This window comes from Mus pahari, chromosome 2 (assembly GCF_900095145.1).
Source record: "Mus pahari chromosome 2, PAHARI_EIJ_v1.1, whole genome shotgun sequence".
Taxonomy (NCBI): domain Eukaryota; kingdom Metazoa; phylum Chordata; class Mammalia; order Rodentia; family Muridae; genus Mus; species Mus pahari.
In genome coordinates, this window is record NC_034591.1 from 39,351,167 (window position 1) to 39,364,519 (window position 13,353).

General features: G+C 38.4%; 1 protein-coding gene across 1 annotated transcript in view; it reads left to right on the forward strand.

Annotated features, from left to right (window-relative positions):
* Positions 1–7,625, forward strand: part of Ankrd7 (ankyrin repeat domain 7) — a 12,643-nt gene extending 5,018 nt beyond the window's left edge. The window contains exon 6 of the mRNA XM_021191681.1: positions 7,381–7,625. Coding sequence (XP_021047340.1) covers positions 7,381–7,441 — 61 coding nt within the window. The 3' untranslated portion in view covers positions 7,442–7,625. The remainder of the gene's footprint in view (positions 1–7,380) is intronic.
* The last annotated feature ends 5,728 nt before the right edge of the window (positions 7,626–13,353 follow it).

A 13,353-nucleotide genomic window follows, 5' to 3' on the forward strand; every position in this document is an offset into this window, starting at 1 on the left:
TCTCTCTCTCTCTCTCTCTCTCTCTCTCTCTCTCTCTCTCTCTCTCGTTCAGGATAATCACAAACTCTCTGTGTAGTCCAAGCTGCTTTGGGGTTTGTGATCATCCCTGCACATCTTCCCCACTGCTAGGCTATAGGTTGTGCTGTACATTAAAGCCTCAATCTCATTTTTTTCCTCATGTGAATGTATAATTATTTTGAACTGGAGCCTTTAAATGGGTGATTATTGTAAAATAAAGCCAGTAGACCATGCCTTAATCCAATCTCATGTCTTTACATTAAAAAAAAAAGAGGCTAAGATACAAGGTGTAATGTAAAGGAAGATGGTACACAGGGGACAAGCGATGTGAAGACTGAATAAGAGGACAGGCATCCACAAGGGAAGTCAGAGGACAGAATTTATCTTGCCTCTCAGTAGGATAGTTTAATCTTGACCTTCTAGCCTTCAACTGGAACAGACAAACAAACAAACCAAAGCAAAACCTCCTGTTTAAGCCACATGGCTGATGCTTTGTTATGGAAGTCCAATCTAATGAGCCCACCAAGGACACATAGCCACCCTTTCCCTTCTACATTCTGAATGACTTGCTTTTTAAAACTTTTATTCTTCTCACAGATTACTACTGGACCACAGTTACCCCTTCTTCACTCCTTCCACTCATTCCCCCTTCTTCTCTCTTTCATATCAGCTCCTCTGTTTGCATTTTAAAAAAAGCAGCCTAGCCCTCAGATATTGACCAAACATGGCCTAGAAATGTACAATAAAACTGTGTATAAACCCTCATATCAAAGCTGGGTGTGGCCACCCAGTAGGAGGAAAGGGATCCTAAAAGTAGGTGAAAGAATCAGAGACAACCATAGCTCCCACCATTAGGAATGTCAAAAGAACACACTACCATAAGGTATATGTAGAGAACCTATCTCAGACCCAAACAAAGATGTAATCCAAGTTTGTTGATTCAATTTCTGTGAGCCCCTATGAGCCCTGCTTAGTTGATTCTGTGGGCTACATTCTCATGGTGTCCTTGATCCCTCTGGCTTCTAGATCTGTTGTGCTGATCTTCTGAAGCATTCCCCTGGCTTGGCTTAGTGTTTTGATGTGCTTTGTTCCCTTCAGTTGTTGCATGATACCAGTCTGATGATAACTGGGCACTGGTGCTATAGCATTGGATCCATGAGTACAGCAGAACATCCTTAGAAAGTATTTCATTCAGTATTTTTAAACGGTATGTTTGCTTCTATTCTCAGTATCTGGGCTGTTCTGTCTCTGGTTCCTGGCCATCCAAGCAGCCTCAGGCATTCAATCCCTCAAGGTCAATATGAAAGTTCCTCAGAAAACTGGGAATCAATCTAACTCAAGGCCCAGCTATAAACTCTTGGGCATATACCCAAAGGATTCTCCAAAACATTTTACAAGCAGGACAGATTTTAGGTCGAAGGTATTGTGGCTAGGTTGGTATCTCAGTCCCACTGCTAGGAGACTTGCCTTGTTAAAGAAGATGGCTGGTTCAGGCTTCGCATCTCCCATTGCTAGGGGACATCCTTAGAATCATTTTCATAGATTCCAGAAAGTGTTAACTTCATTAGGTTTTTACCTTGCCCCCAAATACCCCTCCATTACAGTGATCTCTCCTAGTATTATCTCCCTCTACTTTCCCACCCCTACCTGATTCCTCCTGTTCCCATCCCCACCCACCCACCAAATTTATTCTATTTCCCTTTCCCAGGGAGATCAATGTGTCATTCCACCATCCCTAAATTTCTCTGGGTCTGTGGATTGTATGATGATTGTCCTTTAATTAACAGCTACTGCTCAATAAATGAGTACATACCATGTTTGTCTTTCTGGGTCTGGGTTCCCTCACCCAGGATGATGTTTCCTATTTCCACCCATTTGCCTGCAAATTTGATGATGTCATTGTATTTAACACCTTACCACATTTTCTTTGTCCATTCTTCAGTTGCAGGACTTCTAGGTTGTTTACAGTTTCTGGATCCTATCAATAATGCTGTAATGAACATAGCTGAGCAAGTGTCCTTGTGGTCGGATGGAGTGTCCTTTGGATATATGCCAAAGAGTGGTAGAGCTGGATGATAAGCCGCCATATTGATTTCCATCGTGGTTATAAAAAATCACACTCTCACCATCAATGGAGGAGTGTTCCTCTTGATCCCCATTCTACCCAGCATGAGCTGTCACTTGTGTTTATATCTTAACCATTTTGACATATGTAAGATAGAATCTCAGAGTTGTTTTGATGTGCAGTTTCCTGATGACTAAAGATGCTGAGTATCTCTTTTAAGTGATAATATTTCTTAGTCATTTGTGATTCCTGTGTTCAGAATTTTCTGTTGAAATCTGTGCCCCATTTTATAAATTGGATTATTTGGTTTGTTGGTGTCTAGTTTCTTGAATTCTTTATATGCTTTAGATATAAGCTTTCTATTGGGCTGTGAGATTGATGAAAATCTCTTATAGTTCTTTAATCTACCATTTTGTCCTTTTGACAGTGTCCTTTGCCTTACAGAAGATTCGCAGGTACATGAGGTCCCATTTATAGATTGATGTTCTTATTGTCCATACTATTAGTGGTTTGTTTGGGAAGTTGTCTCTTGTACCAATAAATTCAAGGTTGTTCCCCATCTTTTCTTCTACCAGGGTCAGTGTATCTGGCTTTATGTTGAAGTCCTTGATGTATTTGGACATGAGTTTTATTCAGGGTGATAGATATGAATTCATTTGCATTCATCTACATTCAGTCATCCAGTTAGACCAGCACCATTTAGTAAAGATGTTTTCTTTCTTTTTTTCCATTGTGTATTCCTGGTTTGTTAATCAAAAGTCAGGTATCCATAGGTATATGTATTTATGTCTGGGTCTTTGATTTTATTCAGTTGACCAACCTGTCTGTTTTTATGTCAATAACTATAAATCTGTAGTATAGCTTGAAATCGAGGATGGTGATACTTCCAGAGATTCATTCATCGTACAGGATTGTATTAGTTTTCCTGTTTTTTTTTTTTCCTTATAAAGTTGAGATTTATCTTTGCAATGCCAAAAAAATTTGTGTTGAAATTTTGATGGGGATTACACACTCTGTAAATTGCTTTTGGTAGGATGGCCAATTTTAATATGTTAATCCTACCAATCCAGGAGCATAGAAGATCTTTCCATCTTCTGATATATTCTTCAATTTCTTTCTTCAAAGACTTGATATTTATTATCATACAAGTCTTTTATTTGCTTGGTCAGAGTTCCCCTAAGATATTTTATATTTTTTGTGGCTACTGTGAAGGGTGATGTTTTCCTCATTTCTTTTTCATCTAGTTTATCATTTGTATATAGGAGGGCTACTGATTTTTTTTTGAGTTAATGTTGTATCTATTCACTTCACTAAAAGTGTTTATCAGCTGTAGGATTTCCCTGGTAGAATTTCTGGGGTCACTCATGTATACTATCATATCATCTGTAAATGATACTTTGACTTCTTCCTTTCCAATTTGTATCTCGTTGATCACCTTTGGTTTTCTTGTTGCTATATCTAGAATTTTAAGTACTATATTGAATAGATATGGAGAGAGTAGACAACCATTTCTTATTCCTGATTTTAATGGAACTGCTTTGGATTTCTCTCCATTAATTTGATGTTGGCTAAAGGCTTGCTGTAAATTGCCTTTATTATGCTTAAGTGTGGCACTTGTATGTGTTTATCTCTCCAAGACTTTCACCTTGAAGGTGTGTTGGATTTTTATCAAATCGTTTTCACCATCTTCTGCAATGATCAATTGGTTGTTTCAGTTTGTTTATATTGTACATTATATTGGCTGAGTTTTTTCTGTTGAATCATACCTAAATTTCTGGAAGGAAGTCTACTTAATAGTAGACTTAATAGTTTGCAAGTATTTTATTGAGTATTTTTGTATCAATATTCATGAGGAAAATTTGTAATTCTTTTTTTTATTGTTGTTAAATCTTTGTGTGGTTTGGGTATATGGATGGGTGATTGTGGCCTTAGAAAATAAATTTGTCAATGTTCCCCCTGTTTCTATTTTTGTGGAATAATTTGAGGAGGATTGGAATTTAGTATCCTTTTAAATTTGGCAGAACTCTGCACTAAAACCATGTTGTTCCTCGAATTTTTTGGGATGTGAGATTTTTAGTGGCTGATTCTATTTTCTTAGGGGTTATAGGTCTATTTATATTGTTTATCTGATCTTGATCTAACTTTGGTAAATGGTATCTATCAAGAAAATTCTTCATTTCTTTCAGTTTTCTAATTTTGTAGAGTATAGGTTTTGAAGTAAGAATTGTTGTTTTTTTTTTAAATTTCCTCAGTGTCTTTTGTTATGTTCCACCACCACCCCCAACCCCCGCCTTTTCTGATTTTGTTATTTTGGATATTGTCTGTCTGTCTTTTAGTTTGGATAAGAGTTTGTCTACATTGATGATTTCCCCAAAGATCAAAACTCTTTTGTTTCATTGATTCTTTGGAGTGTTCTCTTTGTTTCTAATTTATTGTTCTTAGTCACAACTTGATTATTTCCTGCAATGTATTCCTCTTGAATGACATTGCTTCTTTTGGTTCTACAGATTTTAGGTATGCTGTTAAGAACTCTCACTTTTTTTTTTTTATTATTATTTTCTTTATTTACATTTCAAATGCTATCCGGAAAGTTTCCCATACCCCTCCCCCCACCTCTGTTCCCCTACCCACCCACTCCCCCTACTTGGCCCAGGCCTTGCCTTGTGCTAGGTCATATAGAGTTTGGAAGACCAAGGAGCCTCTTGTCCCACTGATGGCCGATTAGGTCATCTTCTGCTACATATGCAGCTAGAAACACAAACCCAGGGGGTACTGGTTAGTTCCTGTTGCTGTTCCACCTACAGGGTTGCAGCCCCCTTCAGGTACTTGGGTACTTTCTCTAGTTCCTCCATTGGGGACCCTGTGTTCCATCCAGTAGCTGGCTGTGAGCACCCATTTCGGTGTTTACCAGGCACTGGCATAGCCTCACAAGAGGCCGCAATATCAGGGTCCCTTCAGCAGTATCTTGCTGGCATGAGCATTAGTATCTAGGTTTGGTGGCTNATGATGGGATGGACTCCCGAATGGGGTACTCTCTGGATAGTCCATCCTTTCATCTTAGCTCTAAATTTTGTCTCTGTACCTATAACCTTTCATGAGAGTTATGAAGAACTCTCACTTTTTTAGGTAGGTAGTTAGTGCTATGAACATTTCTCTTAGCAGTCCCTTTATCATGTCCCATAAATTTGGGTATGTTGTACACTAATTTTTATTAAATTCTAAGAATCCCTTTTTTCCTTTATTTCTTTCTATACCCAATTATTCTCATTCAGTAGAAAGTTTTTGAGTTTCCATGAGTTTGTAGGTTTTCTATTGTTTCTCTAGTTGAAAGCCAGCTTTAATCCATGGTGTTCTGAATACTTCAGAGATTATCTCAATTTTATATTATATATTGAGACTTGCTTTATAATTGAATATGTAGTCAATTTTGGAAAAAGTTCTGTGAGGTGCTGAGAAGAAGGCATATTCTTTTTTGTTTGAGTGAAGTATTCTGTAAATATCTGTTATATCTATTTGATTCATAATGTCTATTTTGTTAGAAATTAAAATGGTTACATTATACTGCTTCTTATGTCCATTTGCTTGGAAAAATCTTTACTCTAAGGTAATGTCTACCTTTGAGGTTTGTTTCTTGTGTGGAGTAGAAAGATGGATCCTAGTGCTTCATCAATTCTGTTAGTCTGTATCCTTTTATTGGGAAATTGAACCCACTGACATTTAGAGATATCAGTAACCAAAGATTGCTAATTCCTGTTATTTTGTTCTTCTTGCTGTTGGCAATGTGTGTGTATGTGTGAGTGTGTATGTGTGTATGTGTGTGTATCTGTGTGTGTTTGTATATTTTCCTTCTTTTGTTTTTGCTGATGCGAGTTTATTTCATGTTTTTGAGTCTATAGGATATCTGTCCAGTTATTTCTAGCTTTTAGAGTCACTGTTGAGAAGTTGGGTATAATTCTAATAGATCTACCTTTTCTTTTGCAGTGTTTAATATTCTTTTTTCTGTATAATTAGTGTTTTAATTTTTATGTGGCGGGGAACTTTCTTTTCTGATCCAATCTATTAGGTATTCTGTAGGCTTCTTGTACCTGTGTAGGCATGTCCTTCTTTAGGTTAGAAACATTTTCTAATTGTATTTTAAATAATACAATTTTATTGAAAATATTTTTTGAGTTTTGAGCTGGGATTCTCCTCCTCCTCCTCCTCCTCCTCCTCTTCTTCCTCTTCTTCCTCCTCCTCCTCTTCCTCCTTCTCCTCCTCCTCCTCCTCCCTCCTTTCCTCCCTTCCTCTCTCCTACTCCTCTGTCCTCCTCCTTCCTCCTCCTTCTTCTTCCTTCTGCTCCTCTTCTTCTATTTCTATTATTTTCCTATGTTCTTTTCATAGTGTCCCAGATTTCTTTGATGTTTTGTTTCAGAAAAACATCTCTCTCTCATTTCTTGTATTCTTTTGGTGATGCTTGCATATGTAGTTCCTATTTGTTTTCCTAGATTTTCCATTTGCCAGGTTCCCCCAGTTTGTGTTTTCCTTAATGATTTCATTTCCATTTTCAAGGTTTTTAACAGTTTTATTTAATTCCTTTGCCTGCTTGCTAGTTTTCTCTTGGCTTTCTATTAGGGATTTATTAATTTCCTACATCTCTCATCTTCTTGAAATTGGGTTTAAGGTCATTTTTCCTGTGCTTCTGCTGTGTTGGAATATCCAGGGCTTGCTGTAGTATGATAGCTGAACTCTGGTGTTGCCATATTGTCCAGGAAGTTTTTGATTGTGTTCTTATGCTGGCCTCTAGGTATCTGGGTTTGGAGTAATTATAGATTTTGGTGCTGATTTCTGAGTTTGTCTTTGTTAGATGTGTGTCTCCCCCCTTCCTTGGTTTTTATTTCTTCCCTGGTCTTCTGCTTTTAGTGGGCTACATTCCTGGTGGCCAGTGAGTCCTCTGGTCCAGTATAGGGTCTATTGGGGTTCTGGCAGTCTGCCTGACCTATGGGTTTCTGGAGTTCTGGGAATTGATATGGCTTCTAGTAGAGCAGGAATGTCCACAGGAGCTGTATACTAAGATATGGTGATGGGAGGTGAGAGATTTTAAGGGAAGGCTGGGGAGGCTCCGAGTTTTATGAGTGACTTTGAGAAACATATTTGCAACAGGGGTGGCAGAGAATGGGACCACATGAAATGAAATGGTGCCTGTTAACAGGGAGACTTGAAAGGAAAAGTAAAGAGAAATATTGGAGAAAGGTTAAATTCAATAATATGAATAGAATTTTTATGAACGTCACAATTAATGTGTACTCTCTTATATATAGGTATCATCAGATAACTGCCAATAATGAGAACAAGAAGAAAACAGAACGAACAGCTTACTGACTGAGCAGTTTGTCTTGTTATTTTATATTTTCTTTCTAGTAAGCATACATCCTTTTTCTTCCAAAGCAATATTTAACTATGGAATTAAAATTTGCCTATATTTTGAAATTGTAAATCATTTTAAAGATCTTCTTCATTAACATTTTCTGATATCCTATGTGTAAAAAATTAAAAATTTTATGGTGAAATTCTATGATCTATGGTCTCTTGAATTGTTATAAGCAGCAAACTTTTTGCATTTTTTACAAAAGGTTGGGTAGATATAAAAATACCATAAAATATTAAGTTCATTAGATACCTTGGATAAATACTGTTGGTAATTAATATAATAAAGTCATGATATGAAATTAAAAATTAAGGAACAATTGAGGAACTGAATTTACCTGTATGTGCAAAAGCTATTTTGGTATTCATTTTCAAAAACACATATTGATATTTAGGACTAAAAATATAGACAACACACACACACACACACACACACTCACACACAAATCTCTCTCTCTGTATATGTGTGTATATATAGACTTGTTAGTTAGATAAAGGAATAAGACCCAGAAATATTCTCTGTCTTTTCCATTAATCCTGTTTTGTACCCCCACTTCATCCACAGTGTAGAAAATAATAAAAACAATAATAATGTGCATAGAGAAATCATGCTGCTAACAGACGACTGCACTACTCTGCTTTTGACTGATGTGACAAAATACCCCATAGAAACAACTGAAAGGGTGAAGGGTTTATTCCTCCTCCCCCAACCTCTGGGTCAGTGAGTTCAGTCATGCTAATTGGCTGCACTGTTTCTGGGCCTAGAGTGAAGCAGAATGAGAGAGTAATGCTACACTCAAAAGAAGAGTTTATTACTATTTGCACTTAGACCACTAACTCAACACTTTGCTCTGGGTGTCACCAAGATACAGGAAGAGAGAAAGAACACCTGACAGATCTTGGCATTACTGCAATTGATATTTCATCCCCAGTGTGGTTTCAGTCTGTGGTTCCTAACTGAAAGCACATCTTGGCCCTCCTTTAACCCAGCCCCTGCTCAGAAGATATTAGTCAATGTTGGGAGATGTTCTTGGATGTCAAGACCAGAGAATTATGCTAAATGACCAACACATGACACAACCTCCTGACAAACACTAAGCTGATCCAAAGCAACAGCATTGCTGGGACTGAGAACGCCATTTTATATTCTCTACTATAGGCTGTGAAGAAAGAGAAAAGCAGAAGGTTCCTGGTATTCTTTGTGTTCTATGTGTCAGTGTGTTCTGGAGTCTTTACAAATTGTGTACGTGTGCGGTGCCTCTGCCATTGAAAGAAGAAAGAGTGATAAACCCATTAACAAAAGCTGGGAAGGCACAGCAGCTAAAGGAAGCTAAAAGGAAAATTCTGAATGAGCTTTAAAGGAGGAGGAGCTTGTCTGGCTCTTGCAGCCAAAACAGTCTCAATTATAAAGATTAATTCACGAGGGAAGGGCCAGCATGGAGAAGTCCTTAGTGGGCATTGATGTTAGGTTGTCATTAGTGGGGAAGAAGAGATTTGAGTTAGATCCTGAAGATATGGAATTTTGACATGGGACATAACAGTTATGTGTGATAGAAAAAGAATCGTTGAATTTTTGCTTCTGGGGAATGCAAATCATGCAGGGAGGATACTAGGACACCTGGCCCGACTTTAATTATCTGCTCAGCATCTGCATTGTTTTAACACTTCTCTGCACATTTTATGAATCCTCTGGGTGTTTAAATTCTTAGACCACTGTTAAATATTGAGTGATATTTTTGGTATTTTGATGTGACTGGTAATATCTAAAATGGAATACAGTTTCCTCTCCAAAGCTTAAAAATTACTATTTAATGAAACCATAATTAGAGACGATCTGAATAGACTGCTTTTCCACTCCCACACGCATAGCACAGCTTCCAGAATATACTTCCTAAACCCACTTTCCCTCTTTCCCTCCCTAACCTGTGCATGCACAATTAGTGCAGATTTATAGCCTTTTCTTGGAGAGATCAGTTAGGGCTGGACGAAACACAAGCCTTGGCTCAGGTCCGTGAAAGGAAGAAAGGTCCCTTTTATCTATCTATCTATCTATCTATCTATCTATCTATCTATCTATCTATCTATCTATCTATTATTTATTTATTTATTTTTTAAAGGTATTGTGTGAGCTAGTGGCAGCTCTGTCCAGCGTGGTCACACAGGCTACTGTACTGGCTTCTTTTGTTTACCTCACTGAAACCTGTCTAAGTTGTCTTAATTCTACACATAAAATAGTCCCTCCTCTGATGAGTGTTGTTGACTGTTAACTTGACTACATCTGACCTAAAACTCAAAAGTGGGGCAAAATAAGAAGGGGATGACAGATATTTTGCTTGATTTTATATAGGAAGATCAACTTCTAATTTGGATCTCTGAGTTATGCAGACATGCCTTTCATTCAGATCTTCAAACTGGGTAAAGGCTCACTTTTAATGTGGACCACACCATCTGTTGTAAGCCTATATAAGGGCATGGAAGAAGGAAGCTTTTGTCCTTTGCCTGCTTGCCTTCACCCAGGTAGCACATCTGTCCCTTCATTGACATTGAAGTCTACTTCTTTCGCATTCCAGTGAATACTGAAGACCAGCTGAGACGTCCATACCTATGGACTGAGCAAGCTAGTTAGCAACATTCTTTCATGACCTGTGCATTAGTGCCTGCCACCAGGTTCCTGTCCTGGCTTCTTTGATGCTGAACATGGATAAGAAGGTGTAAGACCAATAAACCCTTTTCGTCCATTACTTGGTTTTTGGTCATGTGGTTACATCACATCAAGAGAAATGCAAACTGAGTCACTTCAGTTTGAGGAGACACATAACTTGAAGGTAGGTTGTCCTCATTTGCATTGTTAGTCACATGTTCTACCGGCATAATCTATTCAGAATCCTCCTTTCACCTCTCCAATTGATACAGTTCAGAATTACTGTCTTGGGTTACAAAATATAGGAGTCTAGGAAGAAAAACTTAACTTTCCTAAAATTATTGTCCCATTTAAAGATGTATGAAAGTAAATGAGAATGAAATTATCCACAAGGCCTGCCAGTGTGGCCTGCCAGTGTGACACTCGTCATAAAAGTTTTGACTTTTCTCTTGAGTTGAAATGAACTTGTAACCCATTTTCTCTTCCTTTGCTCCTTTATTTACAGAGCTCCTCATTTTAAGTCCTCTGTGGGTTTAAAGCAAAAACTCACTTCACTGGCTCTCTCCAAAATTCACACAGTACTAGGTTTGCTCTTTCTCTAGCTTAAAGTTTTGAGAATAAAAGTTGTATGTGGTTCAGCAAATACTTGTGCTCTCTCCTGACCTTTTCTTCCACACCGAGTTCTCTTGTGATTTTCTGTAACCTGAAGTAGTATGAGTGGACGTGCAGGTTTCCTGAAGCCTGTGGGCACCTTGCTAATCATCTCCTAAGAAGAGCACACTTAGGACTTTTCAGCATGGGGCTCAGCATAAAGATGCACGTGGTACAGACCTCAGTTCAAGAGTGCAGCTGTGCCCTGGCCAGCACCATGTGCGTTACTCACAAGCAAGAATTGGAAGTTTCTTACTCATTAAGACTTTGGAATTGTTTATTGCCGTTACAGCAAGCTGACTAATTCAGGAACCTGGAGGAGCCAGAACATGCAGCACATTATTCACACAGCACCCAGAGAGATAAACTTTCTTCCACATGTGGTGGATTGCAGACACGCACTTCCCTTCATTCATTTGTCCCGTAGGAGCCCAGTCCTGCCTTCTCATCCATATTCTTTTATTTTTTTCTTTTTCTTTTCTTTTTTCTTTTGGTTTTTCGAGACAGGGTTTCTCTATATAGCCCTGGCTGTCCTGGAACTCACTTTGTAGACCAGGCTGGCCTCGAACTCAGAAATCCGCCTCAACCTCAGAAACCCACCTTCCTCCATCCATATTCTTTACCATTAAACAGAGCTGCTATTTCCTTGCCAACACAACTTGCAAGTGCTTGTCAGCTCTACCACGTCGCTCTTGCTGTGAATTGCCTTGATATATCATAGTAAAACAATCTTCTTCATAAAAGATATTTTTAACAGGCACCAGGGGAAGAAACTTCCATAATCTGTAATATAGCATATGTGTTATGTAATAAATACACACAATGTGTGCTATATCATGGCTTTTATTCTGCTGTCCTTTCAGGGAAGTAAAGTGTTTAAGAAGTGTTCTTATGCAATGTGTCAATTTTTTAAAAATGTAGTACTGATAACATTTTACTTTTTTTAAAAAAAAGATTTATTTATTACGTATACAGCATTCTGCCTGCATGTATGCCTGCGTGCTAGAAAAGCACACCAGATCTCATTATAGATGGTTTTGAAGCATCATGTGGTAGCTGGGAATTGAACTCACAACCTCTGGAAGAGCAGCCAGTTTTTCTAACCTCTGAGCCATTTCTCCAGCCCTGATAATCCTTTCTTAGGGAATCATATTACTGGGGAGTTTGTCTGGTTCCTGTAGCAAAAATACCAGAAATAGAGCAGGTTTGGACAACACCAATAATCTTGCAGCCCCTCGGGTGGAGCTGCTTGCAGGTGCGTCTACTGCCACAAGGATGCAACTTCCGTGAGTCATCACTCACACTGTTATGGACCTTATGGTGGTGCAACTGCCTTTGAGTCACTGATACTTCCCTAAGTGATCACTTGCCCACTCTCTAGCAAGCAAGTTCAGTAAACCCATTTCTTCACCAGCCTAGACTCAGGTCATCATTTCTTTTTCCCTTGGTAGGTACCTTACCTTTCATTGGTGGGCAGTCATTTGTTCATGTCTTCCTAGGAAAACTCTCAACAATGTCTAACACTTTCCACAGTTCTTGGCTTTTGACCTGAAAATTAGCATCACTGTAACCTGAGCTTCTGTGGACTGATGTCATCTGGCTCTCCTTCACTTATAAGAGGCTGTACTAACATTAGATCCACGTGGATTACACAGAGTCCAATGACTCTTTATTTAATCATACCATTAAGTCCCTTATACCAGGAAAAACAACATTAGGCTTTGAATGTATTTGAGGAACCATTATTTGGTCTACAATGGAAGTATATTAGGTAGGATTTATATTGCAATGACAAAATACCATGATCGAGGCAATTTATTACAGCAAACATTTAATCAGGCTTATATGGATTTAGAGGGCTAGAGCCTGGGATGGTTAAATAAAACTATAGTAGCAGAAGCAGCTGAGAACTTACATCAAAAGTAGGAGCAAGATAGCTAGCTAGATAGTGGTACCTAGACAGCTAGATAGATGAGAGATAGCTAGCTTTATAGCTAGATAACCATAGATACATAGGTGAGAGCACTGGGGATGGTCTCAATCTTTTGAAATCTCTAAGCCAGACTCAGGTGACTTACCTCCTCCACCAAGGCCACACCTCCCAAACAGTTCCATCAACCAGGGACCAGGCATCCAAATAAACGGAATCATTCCCATTCAAACCACCGCAAGGAGGTTACAACCACCAGAAGGAGTCCATAAGGGAGAATTATTTGCCAGTTAAATATTTTAACTTTGAGGTAATGCCTAACTTAGAGAAAAGTTGTTAGTACAAATAATTATATTTTCCTGAGTTAACTGTGAAAGCTAACCTTGCTCGTGAGACACTCATATATGGTTTTGCCATGCAATATTCTCCTGCTTATCCACAACATAGCCCTATAAATTATAGCACTAATACTACTATAACGCCATCATAGAACCTTCATATTCTTTACTAGTGCATTGCATTCTGTTTTCTCCTGCCCTCAATATCTTTTATTGTCGTGAGTCTTCAGTGTCTGCTTTTTAGTGGATGCTTTTGATGAATGATGGCTCTGTTGTTTGGTAAGAAGTCTTTGAACTTGAGTTTGAT